At 41.8% G+C, this 15,517-nt stretch overlaps 1 protein-coding gene across 2 annotated transcripts in view; it reads right to left on the bottom strand.

Annotated features, from left to right (window-relative positions):
- FNIP2 (folliculin interacting protein 2) overlaps positions 1 to 7,115 on the bottom strand; it is a 72,252-nt gene extending 65,137 nt beyond the window's left edge. For both annotated transcript variants that reach the window (XM_039539190.1, XM_039539191.1), the window contains exon 1: positions 6,724 to 7,115. In XM_039539190.1, the coding sequence (XP_039395124.1) occupies positions 6,724 to 6,818 (95 nt within the window). In that variant the 5' untranslated portion in view covers positions 6,819 to 7,115. The remainder of the gene's footprint in view (positions 1 to 6,723) is intronic.
- Positions 7,116 to 15,517: the final 8,402 nt, after the last annotated feature.

Genomic DNA, 15,517 nt, shown 5'->3' with positions numbered 1-15,517 from the left:
CTGTTTGGCAGGCTTCCTGATTCTGATGTACTTAAAATGTTTGCTGTTAGTTTTTGTCCTTAGCTAGTTGGCCTTCAAATTATTTCCTGGCCTGCTAATTATGCTTCTGACTTGCCAGAGTTTATACTCCTTTCTATTTTCCTCAGTAGGATTTGACTTCCAATTTTTAAAAGATGTCTTTTTTTCCCTAACCACCAATTCTACTCTGTTGTTTAGCCATGTAGCATTTTTTTTGGTCCTCAATGTTTTTCTTTTTTTGGGGTATACATATAATTTGAGCCTCTATTATGGTATTTTAAAAACATTTCCATGCAGTTTGCAGGCATTTCACTCCCATGTCTGTTCCTTTTAATTTCCATGTGACTAGACTTCTCCTATTTGTGTAGCTCCCCTTTTTGAAGGTGATGTGGTGGGTTTCTCTGGTACTTTCCCTGCTCCAAGGATGTTGAATTGAATTATGGTTGCTATCACTGAGCAGTTCAGCTATTATCTTTTGAACCAGATCTTATGTGCCAATTAGGATGAAATCAAGAATTGCTTCTCCCCTTGTGGGTGCCAGGACTAGCTGCTCCAGGAAGCAGTCATTAATTTTAGAAATTTTATCTTTGCATCCCATCATGAGGAGACATGCTCCCAATCAATATTGCGATAGCTGAAATTTCCCATTATTGATATGTTTTCTGCCTATGTTTTCTCTCTAGTCTCCCTGAGCATTTCACAGTCATTGTCCCCATCGTGGTCAGTAGTATATTCCTCCTGCTATACTCTGATTATTCAAGCACAGAATTTCTATCCATAATATTCTATGATACTGTATGATTCATTTAAGATGTTTACTATATTTAACTCTGCGCTTTCTTTCATGTATAGTGCCACCTCCCCACCTCAACCCCCATCAGTCAGACCTACTCTGTCATTCCTATATATTTTGTACCCTGGTATTATCCTGTCCCACTGATTATCAATGTTCCACCAAGTTTATTTGATGCCTATTATATCAATATCTTCATTTAATACCAGGCACTCAAAGTTCACCAATCTTAGCATTTAGACTTCTAGCATTTGTAAACAAGCACTTATAAAGTTTGTCAATATTTAGTTGTCTGCCTTTGTGTAATGTAATTGAAGGGGACTCTATTGTTTGACTGTTTCTCTTCAGTTCCTACCTAAACTTTATCACCTTCTATCCTCCTTACTAAGATATGGAGTATCCCCTTTCATAAATCCTCCCCAAGGGATGTATCTGTCTGAACCGTGTGCTCCTCTGTAGTTGTTGACTCTTTCCCAGCCCCTAGTTTAAAAACTCCTCTATGATCTTTTTAATTTTACATGCCAGCAATCTGGCTCCATTTTGGTTTACGTATAGCCAGGGGTGTCCAAACTTGACCCTCTAAGCCACATACGACAATCTTCAGAAATTCAAGAGCCGGGGTGTGCCTGCTCGGGTTTCAGCCCCATGGGAGGCGCCTGCCAGGGCTCAGGGCTTCAGCCCTGCAGGGAGGGTGGTCTTGGTGCACGTGGGATCATGTGCCCCCCAATTTATGCCAGGGTTTGCTGGCCCCACTCAGTCACATGGTGTTGCTGAGTCCCCTCCCTGCATGGCAATTGCTGGAGCTGGCAAGCTGTGGCTGTGGGGAAAGGCAGAGGCAAACAGCTGGGAGCTGCAGGTAGAGCCCCTGCTTTTGCTGCTGCCTCTCCCTTTGGAGATAAAGCAGCAGCCCCTCCCTGCAGTTCCAGTGTTAGTTCTGCATGGAGAGGCAGGGCAAACACCTGGGAACTGCAAGGAGGGGCTGCTGAGTGTGTAAGAAGGGAGAGCCCGGGAGTGTGTGACTCAAGCTGTTGGGGGAGATTAACCTTTAAATTGTGCCCCACCCCACCCCACCCCAGCAGACAGCATTCGTCTCTGGAAGAAGCCCCTAGCCCCACCACAGGGCAGAAGCCCTGAGCTTCTTCCCTCCGATCTGATAGGTGGAAAATTGGGGGGAGGGAACCTGGGGGGCTCCACAAGCCGCACTTTAACTGTGAAAGAGCTGCATGTGGCTCACGAACCATGGTTTGGCCTCCCCTGGTATAGCCCATGCTGCATAAGCTCCTCGTTTCCCAAAAGGTTCCCCAATTCCTAAATCCCTCAGCGCACCACTTTCTCATTCACACATTAAGATAGGCAGAACTGCAGGGTCTCACTGGCCCTGTATGTGAGGGTACGTCTTCACTACCCACCGTATCGGCGGGTAGCAATCGATTTCTCAGGGATCGATATATCGCGTCTCATCTAGATGCGATATATCAATCCCCGAACGTGCTCCTGTCGACTCCGGAACTCCACCAACCCGAACGGCGGTAGCGGAGTCGACATGGGGAGCCGCGGACATCGATCCCACGCCATGAGGACGGTAGGTAATTCGATATAAGATACTTTGACTTCAGCTACGTTATTCACGTAGCTGAAGTTGCGTATCTTAGATCGATTTTCCCCCATAGTGTAGACCAGCCCTTAGACTGGACGCATTTCAGAGAATGCTCCCATGGAGATCTTGGATTTTAATCACATACCTAGCAGGCTAAATTTGGCCTCCAGGACCTCTCTCCTATCTTTCCCTATGTCATCCATACCTACATGTACCTCAATCACTGGCTCCTCCCCAGCACTACACATAAGCCTGTCTAGATGTCTTGAGAGGCCTGCAACCTTCGCACCCAGCAGGCAATTCATCATTCGGTTCTCCCAGTCATCACAAACCCAACTATCTATATTTCTAAAAATTGAATCCCCCATTACTATTACCTGCATCTTCCTAATACCATGAGTCCCCGTGCAAGAGGATGACATAATACTATGACATCATCTGGAAAGAGTCCCAATTATGGGATCATTTCCATCTGCTCCAGCTTGATGTTCTCCTTCCCTGAGACCTTCATCCTCCTTAACAGTGCAGAGGCTTTCAGACTAGGGGTGGGCATGCTCTGCTGTATCCTGGAAAGTTTTATGCATGTACTCCTCTATCTCCCTGAGCTCCTCCAGTTCAGCCACTCTCGTCTTCAGAGCCTGAACTTGGCCACTGAGGGCCATGAGCTTCTTCCACTGAATGCACACATTTACTCCTTCTCATAACAGAAGAACCAGGGATCAACAAATGAAATTAATAGGCAACAGGTTTAAAACAAACAAAAGGAAGTATTTTTTCACTCAACAGAGTGTCAGCCTGTGGAACTCCTTGCCAGAGGATGTTGTGAAGGCCAAGACTATAACAGGATTCAAAAAAGAACTAGGTAAGTTCATGGAGGATAGGTCCATCAATGGCTATTAGCCAGGATGGGTAGGGATAGTGTCCCTAGCCTCTGTTTGCCAGAAGCTGGAAATGGATGACCGGGGATGGATCACTTGGTGATTACCTGTTCTGTTCATTCCCTTGGGGACACCTGGCATTGGCCACTGTTGGAAGACAAGATACTGGGCTAGATGGACCTTTGGTCCGAGCCAGTATGGCTGTTCTTATGTCACCTGCCCACAAGGCAGGTAAACAAATATGCTGCATTCACTGTCATAAACAATTTCAGGTGCTCTGCTTGTTCATCACTTTCTCCAGCAGCAGGGTGAAGGTAACAAGACTCTAGTCAGTTTCATGGCTGAAACCCTGTGGAAAGAGGTGAAATTTACAAATATTGTATCAATTTTACAGCATCTGCTTAGGAGTGCCAGGAGAAACAGTAAAGGCAGATACAGAAATGTAAGAGTCAGAGACTGGAGGGGAGGTAAAAATAGCAGAGATCCTCTTCTTTCCACAACCAGTTTCAGCCACGTCTCCGTTAGTACAAAGATCTTTCTCAATTAACTTTCTACTGAATCATGTTGAGCTAGAAGCCACCAAATCCCAGATGTACCCCCAGAATATTTAGTGCTAGCTGTCACAGCTCATCCTTTGAAATTCAGTAGCAGATGACATTAAGGGTTTTCAGGAGAGCTGGGATTTGAGGGTTCAGTTAAAAAAAGCAAAGACCCTTATTAAACGAAGAAGTGTGGGTTGTGTACGGGAACAAAACTGTGAATCATGCATTACCATCATACATTTAAGAATGGGAGTGTTGAGGATTTAAATATTCCATAAGTGGTGGTGATGGGAGACAAATAGGCATATAACCCCAGAACACAATTAAAAAAAAAAAAAAAAAAGACAGAAGTGAAAAACAAACAAACAAAAATTGGGGGGCAGGAGAAGAGATAAAACTGCAGAACAAGTGCATGCAATCCTAAAAGGTGTAATATAATTTAATTTGTTAAGAATAATGTTAGATTTTTCTGAATTTCACACAGTATTTCAATATTATAACCTGAAATTCAGTAGCCTGAAAAAAATCTGGTATAGTAAATAAATAAATAAATAGCTGTACTATATGGCCCGATGCTGCAAGGAGCTCCGTGCTGACAGGCTCCTATTGACTTCAGTGGGACTCTTGCAGGAGTCTGCCCACCTGGAGCTCCTTGCAGGATCAGGCCCTTAAACCTCGATCTGGGGACATTTTAATTAAAATTAAATCCCTGCAAATGGGTTTGCACCATAATCGGTTTTCGTTCTTCTGGTCCAAAGCAATATACATTAAGGCATAAATTTGAAATTAAGAATAATTCTGGACAAGTATATAACACATGCTTTCGCTCTTTCAGACTTTCTCCATGTCCCGCAGTACTTTGTCTGCATTATGATTTAAAGGGACAATGAATTCTGGGCCTGGCCATTTTAAGTCTTCCCAATCCATTAGCAACACTCTAGAAATAATGTGGCAATAATGTTAGATTCCCCAGTGATTCATAACATTTACAGCAATCACTTTAGAATCTGGCTATATAATCCAAATCTGACATTAGGTAATGTTGGCTCTGATCCTGCAATTTGTTTCAAGCGGATGACATTTGATCCATGCAGAGCACCTCTAAAGTCAAAGGGTTGGTGGTCCTCTGTGCTTGCACTAAGTCACTTGTTGAATGGGGTCTGTTTGTGTTTGTTTTTACTCCTAGTCTCACTCCCCACAGCAGTCTTAGCATTTCAGGAAGTGAAGGTCAGGACTCTTATCAATTTGTTAGTCTCTAAGGTGCCACAAGTACTCCTCATTCTTTTTATCAATTTCTATATACTATCTACTCACAAGACCAAGCTAGTCATGGTGAGTAGTCACATGAAGGTTGGATACATATGCAATACCATTTACTTTGCTTGCCACAACTACCCTGGTCTTGTGACCCGATAAGGTATAGAAAAAGGATCCAGAATCTTGTCACTTAACTTGCTTAGAATATGGTCCCTGTAGGTTTATTAATTTATTTATTTAAAGCCATCATCAAACCAGGACTACACATCCAGGCCCCTAAAGGAATCCCTATATGTTTCATGTGCAAAAGTTCATGAAATCATTAGCACCTAAAGCAATGAAAGGCATGCAGCTCCCTGTTGTTCCACATGATCAGAGGTAACAAAAGATGTAACCCTGAATTCAAGGTAAGACACATTTCAACTCGGATTTAAAAAAGAAAAGATTTGAATTCAAGTTACCCAAGTAATAAAATACAAATACTAAGAAAGATGAAGGCAGAATGTTTTCTGTATTATTTTATTTGGAGTCTGGAATTAAAAATAACAGTTTATGCATATGAGGAGATTTGAAATCCAGACAAAATGGCTGAGACATCAAAGAGAAGAAAAAGAAGCAGAAGACAGCAGAGAGAAAACAATTATATAGGTACAATAATTTTCACCTGCTTCTCTGCCCCCACTACTCTTTTGCATGGGTTTTTCTGCATTATTTAAGGGTAGATGTGACATCAAGCCATTTTGTTTAACTCAGGAACATGTTATATTCCCAATTTTTAATTAATCTGGTCCATAGTGAGACTCAATAACTGTCAGTTTTGCTGCACACCCCAGACTTTCTATTCTATGTAATATCATATTCATAGTTACAGCACCTGTGGCCATGCTACTTACAGCAGCTGTAACTTGCTCAAAAGTCTGGAGATTTTAAGGACAAACCCGAAGGACTGAGAAACACCCTAGAAGACTGAAAATTAGGCTGTTATGTCTGATATTGATTACACTGAAAAATCCAGAGAATAAACGTTATAGACCTTCTTTCGCAGTGAGGAAAGATGGTTTGAGACAGATGTCCAAAGTGTGAGTGACCAATTCCACACCCCAGGATATATCACAGTTAAAGCTCATTCACCCAATTTAAGACCCTGTAAGGTAGCTGGCACCAGACATCCATAGTCCGGTTAGAACAACATTCATGCTTAACAAAACTACTTTTGTACAGAAGGCTTGTAGTGAAACAGCTCCCAAACATGTATAAGTGTCTGCACTAGTGGAAATCTCAGCCATTTTCCCAAACCTGTTAGATCAGAGGCCAACCTAAGCAGAATATTCCCCAACAGAGGCACTAACTCTCTAGCTGGCTCTAAATCAAAAGTACTGAAGCAAACTATTACCAGTAAGAAGTTCTTAACGCGCTTTACGTTTCCAAAGCACTGTGTGAAGGTGAACAAATCGATACCAGGGTGATCAAAAATGACAAGAGCTGGGGGTGCGCGCGCTCCGGGGAAATGTACACACCCCTTAGTTCCCGCTGGTGCCCCTGCACAGGGCTTGCTTTCTTGGCTCCAATAAGGCTCCCCCACCCCTTGGGTAATGTCCTTTTAGTAATATCCCTGGCATGAAAGAAACAGTTTCTCACCTAAAGGCAGGTCCTTCCTTAGGTGCCCTGCTTGGGGGAGAAGCCGAGCTGCTGCCCCTTTTGTTGAACAGCTTCTGGAGTAGAGTAGGAGCCATGCTGCTGCTTGCTGTTACCGCCGCCCGTACTCACAGCAGCCCCAGTGGGTAGCTCACACACAGCAGCTCAGCTGGCTGGGGACAGTAAGAGCGGCGGCGGCAGCATCCCCGCTGCAGCGTGGCCGCCCGGCATTGCACGCAGGAGGGACAGAGGCTACGGCTGGCTCAGCGTCCCCACTCCCAGCAAGGGAGGAAACAGCCAATCATATGACTAAAGAAGAGGAACCCGTCGCCCAGAGGCGCTGACAGCTCCCTCTTGCAGGACGAGCCCCTCTCAGCCCGGAATCCTGGGATCCGAACGCGCAACATCCATGGAACGTTCTCCATTGGATACTCGGGATTCCAAGCCTTCCCCCGACACGTGGTCAAGAGCCAGAGTTAAAGGGACATGAGCCCTGTTTCACAGTCTTGGGAGGTTTGAATGGAAGGGGTTGGGCGGGAGAGGAGTAAAGGTAGGATTTCTGATTCTTTCCAACAAATATTTTATCAGATTTCTCTCCTCAGCCAGTTCGGTTCCCTCTCAGTGAAATAAATTATTAAAAATTATGCACAAACTGACCTAACAGTACAGAGGTGTTTTTGGTTTTTTTCATTTGCTAATATTGAAAAATCTCTGATTTATTGGGTGGAATTGTGCATTTTCCCTGAAATCAGAGATAGCCCAAACCAAATCCCTGGATCCAAAAAGTCCATTGAATGTTGTGAATGTTCAGATCCAAGCTTTGCCATTGGGCCCTTTCTCTATAATAGAACAGGTCCAGATCCTGAATTTGGAGACTTTTGGATTATTTTTTCTTCTAGCCCTTGTCTCTGTAACAAACTGACAGAGTTTGCTGATCCAAAGACTGAGGAAATGCCAGCTTATCTGTTTATCAAGGATCCAAACTTTGGCCTCATCTGTTGTTTAGGCATATACTTAATTTTACCATTCAAGTATTCCCATAGGGACATTGCAGGATTGGTACCTTTGTGGCTTTGTTCATTTCTGCTTTTTTATGGTTTGTTTTGTTCACAGGTGAAATAATCTAATTAGCTGCTGCCATCCTTCTGTTGGGGGTTATGGAGGGAGGGTTGTTTTGGGTGGTTTTGTTTGGCAGAAAGACCACACATCTTATTTCCCACATTCTTTTCATAACTTATCCTTCAAAAATGGGTTGGAAAGGTGTGATATGCTGCCTTTTTTGCATATAGCCAGCTCCACAGCCTATTACGGGAGGAGAGGTAGGACTGGCCTTTTGGGTCAATTTGGCAAATGAGAGCAATTGAAGCAGTCCTGCACTTCCCCAAAGAGAGGGAGTGGGCCCTGGTGCAGTCATGCACCTTCCTCGTCTTCCCACCCAGGATGAGGCCACAGACTAATTCTTGTCCTGACTGATTTGCAGAGAGGTGAAGAGCCTTGTAGAAGGACTAATGTTATGTGCATATGGGGTTGGGAAAAGTTTTTTAAGAGGATCCAAAAACATGTTTCTGATTTTTTGGAAACCTCATTCCATTTACTGCTATTCCAAAAGCAAAATAAAGTAAAATAATACAGGAGAATCTTTTCAGAAATAGCTATATGAGCCCAAGATGAAAGTCATCATGGCTGGCAGGGATATTTAATAGAATTGAGAGAGAAATAAGATGCTCCACAGAAACGGAAATGAGAGTTCTCTCTCTTGCCAACTAACTCTACCCCAATCAGTTCAAACTCTGTATATATCCAGTTATGATATCTCAAGGTACTAGGTACAAGGTACTAAGCAGTTACTCCCATAGCTAACAATAGGCACTATTTGGATGATCTTTAATGTAGGCATCTGACCCCTGATTAGCCGACTATGTCTCTTTCATAAAGTTCTCAAGCAAGTTTTGCTGTTGCAAAGACTGTGGGCTCTAGTCTACTTGAGGGTTGATGCTTGGTACAAAACTGGTTCACAGTGGTTTGTGTTTGTGTGTGTGACAGTGATTGTCATCTCAGTTTGGTACCAACATATACAGACACTAGTGGGCCCTTTCAAAACTACAGTACTTCTGATGGCAATTTATCAATAATTATGAAGTAAATGAAGCTGCACACTGGGCTTTGGGGCCCAACTTCCACAACCACTTGCACTGGCACATGCTTGTCAGGCAAAGTGGACAGAGTTAGGAAGTAAAGTATAAGTGGCAAGAAAGATGGGTTGCTTCTTCACATACACATTAGTGCAAAACATGGTGAAGTGGAACAAAAAATAGGCCATTTGCTGATAAAGTTTAACAGGTTGTGAAGCAGAAGGGCTTCTCCAGAGATCAGGAGAATATGTAAATAGAAATGAATAAACACATATCCATAGTATCTATCCAGAGTCTGACACCCTGTTTACTATAAGAGGCAATCTAACTGATGACACTCTTCCATCAGAAGAGAAGCTAGTCTTTATGGAGGTAGCATCTGACTGTGTCCCCATCAGTAAGCTATGGCACTGATAGGTTGTCACCCAAAACTTTTTGATAACTGGAGGCTTGAATAATCAAAGCATCAACTCTGCAGAGCTCTTAAGTTTCACAGGAGAGTAACTCTTCAGAAGCTCCATCTCTACAAAGCTTAGGAGCTACGTTCTTCCCCTAGGACAGGGCAGGGAAGGAACTAAGTCTTGCCCGCATGCTCGGGGTTCAGCTGACCGCCATATTTGGGGTCGGGAAGGAATTTTCCTCCAGGGTAGATTGGCAGTGGCCCTGGAGGTTTTTCGCCTTCCTCCGAAGCATGGGGCAGGGGTCGCTTGCTTAAGGAGTGGGTGGATCGGCTTATGTGGCCTGCATCTTGCAGGAGGTCAGACTAGATGATCATAATGGTCCCTTCTGATCTCGAATTCTATGATTCTATGATTCTAAGTCCCCTGAAATACATACCTGACTTCCCCAGCCTGAAGCCAGATGAAACTTCCAGTTCCATTAGGGCTGATGCCTCTGGCTGCTGTCTCTGAATCCTGAGCACACTACTTAGGTTTTGGCTCTGCAGAGCTTCTAAACTGTTCAGAGCCAAAGCTAAGCTTTGCAGGATCTACGAAGGAGCTTAGAAGCTCCACAAGAGCTCAACCTATGAGTAAACTCAGAAGATACAATTGATCTTTAGTTAATCCAGAGTTTCAATTAACCAAAGGAGAGTTTACAAACACTGACCTAATTGTTTGATATGGTGATGTATATTTTATAAAAGTCTTTGACGATGGGCCATATCTTTTTATGTGTTTTGTAAAGCAAATAGCACATTTTAGGCACTGTAAAAATAATTGAATACGAATTTTCTTGGCACTTCAAAAATACTGAATAAAATGTGATCAATTTAGGAAATATCTAGAGTCTGGAATTTATAATGTATTATTATTATATAAAGTGATAAGATCTCTTTACAGAGAATTTAAAAAAAGACATGATCACTGCCACAAAGAATGTATCATACCTTGCAAGCAGCTAGACAAGCTGCCAGCAGCAGCAGAGAACTGGGGACTGTAGAAAATATCCCCCCGCAGCAAATGCGCTTACTCATTCTTGGTTGAATGGAGTGTTATATAACATGCTGTTGCTGCAGCAACCTTTCCCACCCTCTTGGCTAATGTCTTAGCAAGGTGTGTTGCTATGATATAGATGAACAGTTTCACTGTCTTTTATGTAAAAAACATACTCAATTAAAAGTGAAAGAATTTTTAAAGGAAAATCATCCTCTAAAGTAATTATCTTAGCAGAGTGGTTCTGAAACACCAATGATGTATAGAATAAAGCACTTGTTTGTTAACATTCTCTGATATTAAAAATCAACAAAAAGGGTTTATTAGAGATGTCTTCTTTTAATCACTGCAATCTAAATATTGAATAGCATGGTGGGGGTGGAGGAGAAAGAAATGAAGAAAATGCATAGCTGTAAAAGAAGCATTTATAATCTTTTGAAAGCCATCCCATCATTTATATCTGTTATCAGGCAGTCTCATTTTTCTTGCACCTTTTTTTCTCTAGAGGTCAGGGCATCTGAAAACTGGTGGAGGATAAATGCCTGACTTTTCCTTTAATCTTTTTAGCCCATCCTTCCTCTTTGAGTTTTACTCCAACATGCCATAGGTGGGTTTTCCTTTTTAAATTACCTCACAAGTTTAGGATGTACCAAATACATTTGAATTCAGTTTAATGGCAGTTTCTCTAAATCCTGCTAGGAACCAAACACCCCACTTTGTCAGTGAACTGCAAGGCAAGATTTTCAAACGATTTTTCCTTTTGAAAATCTGGCTAGAAATGTCTTTCTCTCTTTTAGCACTTGAGTTCACATGGTACTCTGCTGAACCTCTACATATTTTTCAGTTAGTGTTCACTCCTGCATCGTGCTAAGTGTTCTGCCTCAATCAAATGAGGTACTTAAGCTTGTGCTTAACTTTAAGCATGATTCATTCTATTACATTCAATAAAACTACTCACATTCTTAAAGTTAAGCATGTGCTTAGGTGCTTTGTTGAACTGGGCCAGAGAGCTCAGCCTCTTGCAGGATCAAGCCCTTACAGCTTAAACTTTTCTTCCCTATGTCAAATGCAGGTTCACAGTCTAATAAAGAGTAAAGGAATGAAAAAATAAAACTATATTTGATAGAAATCCTAATGTGTAACAATTTCATCATGATCAAAGACCTGTGGAGAAGAAGAGGAAAAATGCTAGGGTTATTCCTGAACTCTGACATTTTGTACAAGTTAGCTCTACCAACCAAGACAATGAGAGAGAATACAGCTTTTTTCCCCCCCAAATGCTTTTTGACAAGGCAGAATAATGAAATGTGTTTATTATAGAGGGCATTGTGTTCTTTTCTCAGTTAATGTGATGATGCCTAACTGTAGAGTCTGAATGTCAAGTTTTAAACTGAGTTCAATTTTATATATTCTGTACAAAATGTTACCAAGTAAAGAGAACACTAATTCCTTGAAATGTGTTTATTTTTCTCTCAATGTAAATACCTAGTTCCACTCTAGGAAATTCATGGTTTATGTAAGAATCTTACTGGTGTGAAAAATTCAGTCACAGTTAGTATCATGCCAGCTTTCATCTCCAAAAAGCTGTGTGACAGGAAGTACCACATTTGCTCCCTTTTTCAGGATGTGGAGGCTGATACTGAAATGCTTTCCCTTTCTAATGGAAAATTAGTATAAAACAAAGAAAAAATCGAAACAATACGCAAGAAAAACAAACAAGCCAAATAGTGCCCCGATTAAATCCCCTTCACCATAATTTTGACTATCTCATCTACAGAACTGCCCACACTCCAGGAGGTTCATCACAACAGTACTTCTAGTTTGCTGGGGCAGGATCTGTCCTGCTTTATGGAGCAAGTACTGGGGCTTATGGAGGTAGTTGCGAGGGGCAAAAGGAAGTTTGGGGATATATTATTAGAGGGACATGCATGGCAATGTAGCAATAACACTCATAACCTCTCTCCTGAAGTGGGGGGATATAGAGGGAGCTGGGATATTGGATGGGGAACAGGGCAAAGAGTTGGTTGAGGGAAAAATATGGTCAGAAATGAGACAGAGGGTGCTGTATATTTGCTTCCCTTTGTTGAATGCCTTCCCTTTGTTACCTCCCATCCTCTGCACTGGTACAGCCCTAACAGGCCTCCTACAGCTCAGAGTGCCCTAACTCTATCACAACCACTCCCTTTTTGATGAAGTACAAGAAATCTTATACAGGAGGTTAGACTAGTTGATCATAATAATGGTCTCTTCTAGCTCTAAAATGTATGTGCTATAGAGGATTACTGTGATTAAATTATATATTTATATCCATCCCAAGTACAGAAAAGTCAAGGAGGGGAGAAGAGCAGGATTTTTTTTTTTAAATTGGGTTGGTTGATGTATAAGTTCTACATGAAGTGAGGGGGACTCTGCTTTGACTGATCTTATGAGACCCATCAGAGCAAGACATCTCTTCTTCAGATGTTAGCAATAATTGACTTGCTCAGGTAAAGAAAGAGTTACACCTGGATGAGATATGAAGGGCAAGAGGTTGTGGACAGTGGAGGGGAAGGTTTCTAATACTTATTGAACATTTTAAGTGCTTATCCTATAGAAATACTCTGATTTACTGCAGTGAGAGTTAGATTGGTCCCTTAATGCTATATGTGCAGAAAATTAAGCATTTGAAGTTAAACATGGATAAAGCAGCTCTGCAAGCAAATCAGATACTGCTTCATCTTCAAAATACTTATAATAATTAATTTCACTAATCAACAGAGCTAATGAATATGGGCCTAGAGATGTAGTTCCTAAATTCTTATTTCAAATTAAAATAAGCCTCATGAAGGTCAATAGTTTTACTACTTGGAGACACAGAGTTTAGATGACCTTATAAAATGTCAGTTTTAAAAAAAATCATTTACTTGTAAATTTAATGTAGAATCTCATGCATTCATTTAATCAGAACATAATTCAGTATTCTTTCCAGAATCTACTTACCAATGTTCCACTATCAGTCAATGCACATAAAACAATGTCCTAAGTGGTGGTGATCATACAATTACTCTATTGAGTAAGGATGGTCTTGTGGTTAAGTCACTTGACTAGACCTTCAGATATCTTGATTCAAATCCCAGATCTACTTCCTGTATGACTATGGGAAAGACATTTAATTTCTCTTTTCTTCGGTTCCCCATCTGTAAAAATAAGGGCAATAATACTTCCTTTCTACCACCCTTTGTTTGTCTTGTCTATTTAGAAACTTTTTGAGGCAGTGATTGTCTTTTTCTATGTCTGAATAGTGCCTATAGACACTACGGTAATATGAATTATAGTAATGTAATAATAAAGTATTGACCACATGCAAACTAGACCCCTCCCTCCCTTCTCCCAGCTAGTGAAATACTGCAGGGGCTGTCTTGATGCTCTCCTGGAAGACATTGTTAATGATTCTTCCAGAGGAAAAGTTCCCATCAGCACTCATAAAAACTTTAGTCAGATCTCTGCTCAAAAAGTCTGTTCTGGACACAAGGATCCTGGCCAACTACTGCCTGGTTGAGATCATTTCTGGGAAAGATAAATGAGAAGTTGTTGGCATCATCACAAACAGCTAACAACTCACCTACCTGGACCTGGACATCACCTAGTTAGGTTTCAGACCAGGTCATGACATAGAAAAAATGTTAATTGTAATGGTCAGAGATCTCCTTAGGCCAATGGATTGAGGCCAGATGTCTGATGACTCAAGGTTTTGGTGGCCTTTGAGATCATTGAGCATGTGAAATTACTGACACTGCTGCATGACCTGGCTTAGAAAGATGGAATTGTCTTAGACTGGTTCCACTCACTCCTTTCCAATTGTTCCCAGATGGTGAAGGATGACTGTTCTTTCTTCCAGCTGTATGGTCCTTTGCGGAGCTCAATACTAATCATCTCTTCTGTTCAACATTTATATAAAGGCACTGAAATTATTATGACCCAGTGTCATCAGTACACCAGCGACAGACCGTTCTGCTTTGTTTTATCTTTTGATCTTGGAACTACTGTCCCCACACTCTGTCAGTGTCTGGCTGGCACATATTAGGAGATGGATGAGAGCCAGCTTGATGCAGCTCAAACCAGACAACATAGGGGTGATACTAATTGGTGGGAAAAGCACTCTAAAGAGCTGGTGAAATGTTAATGCTGATCTATAGCCATCTGTCCAGCCATTAACAATGTACTCTGCACTTAAGGGGTTTTCACTAAAACATCAATGTCCAACCTGTATTAAGAAGAAAATTTGGACACAAGATCCTCAAAGTTCTTTCCCAATCAGTATCACTTCCATCTTGTTTTATATTGAAAATATGTTCCCTGAGCCATGCCCCAGGATTTTAAAACTGGTAATAAATAATAATGTAACAAAAATGATTTCCCCCTCAAGCATTTTGATGTTGGGATTTATTTTTTTAGAGCTCAGAACTCAAAGCACTGTCACTGTGCAGACTTCACAAGAGATTGTCAAAGGATGCGGCAAAAGACATTTTATCTAGTTAATTTTAATTTGGAAAGAGTACAAAAAATGAAACCCAATATAAAGTTAAATATTTCAACATACGACAACCCAAAGTTTTCCTGTATATTGCTTACTAGAAATTTGCAGTCTTACAATTTAAAGTCCACCAAGTTGCCTAAAGCTGGAGAAAGGATCGAAAGGGCAAAAAAGTTGTCTCCAACTCCAGTCCTGCTTCCAGGAGAGGAGGAGGGCAATCTAGCCATGAATTGCTGAGATACCCCCAACCACTTGTTTGTCATGTGCATGCTTACATTTGGTTCTTGTTTGGACTTTTTGTGTGGTAACCCCCCTCCCCCCCTGCCTTTGAGATGTGACACAATTGCAGTACCATCGCTGTGTCCATGCAGGATAATAATAGTATTAGGAGTGCAATGTCTTTACAGTAGATTACTTTGTGATCTGGAGGCACCAAGGTGTCAATTGCCCCATGCTGGCAGAGAAACCAGGGACTGGTGGTCTCCTCAAACTGACACAAGGGCCCAGATCCTCAAAACCTAAATAGTTCTGAGGCCAATGTGACTGGCAGGAAATCGCAAACAATGGTTCGGTGAGCCAACGCACAAAAAGCAAAATCCTCTATCAGCAGAGGAGGAGAAGCGCATCTACACGGGATGGGGTTTGCATGTACACCTCCCCCAATTAGTCAGACTTAAGCAAGGGTGAGAAACAACAGACACGGGGCACCCAGTGCAACG

This window comes from Mauremys reevesii, linkage group 5 (assembly GCF_016161935.1).
Source record: "Mauremys reevesii isolate NIE-2019 linkage group 5, ASM1616193v1, whole genome shotgun sequence".
NCBI classification, from domain to species: Eukaryota; Metazoa; Chordata; order Testudines; family Geoemydidae; genus Mauremys; species Mauremys reevesii.
This window is presented reverse-complemented; position numbering and strand designations above follow the sequence as displayed.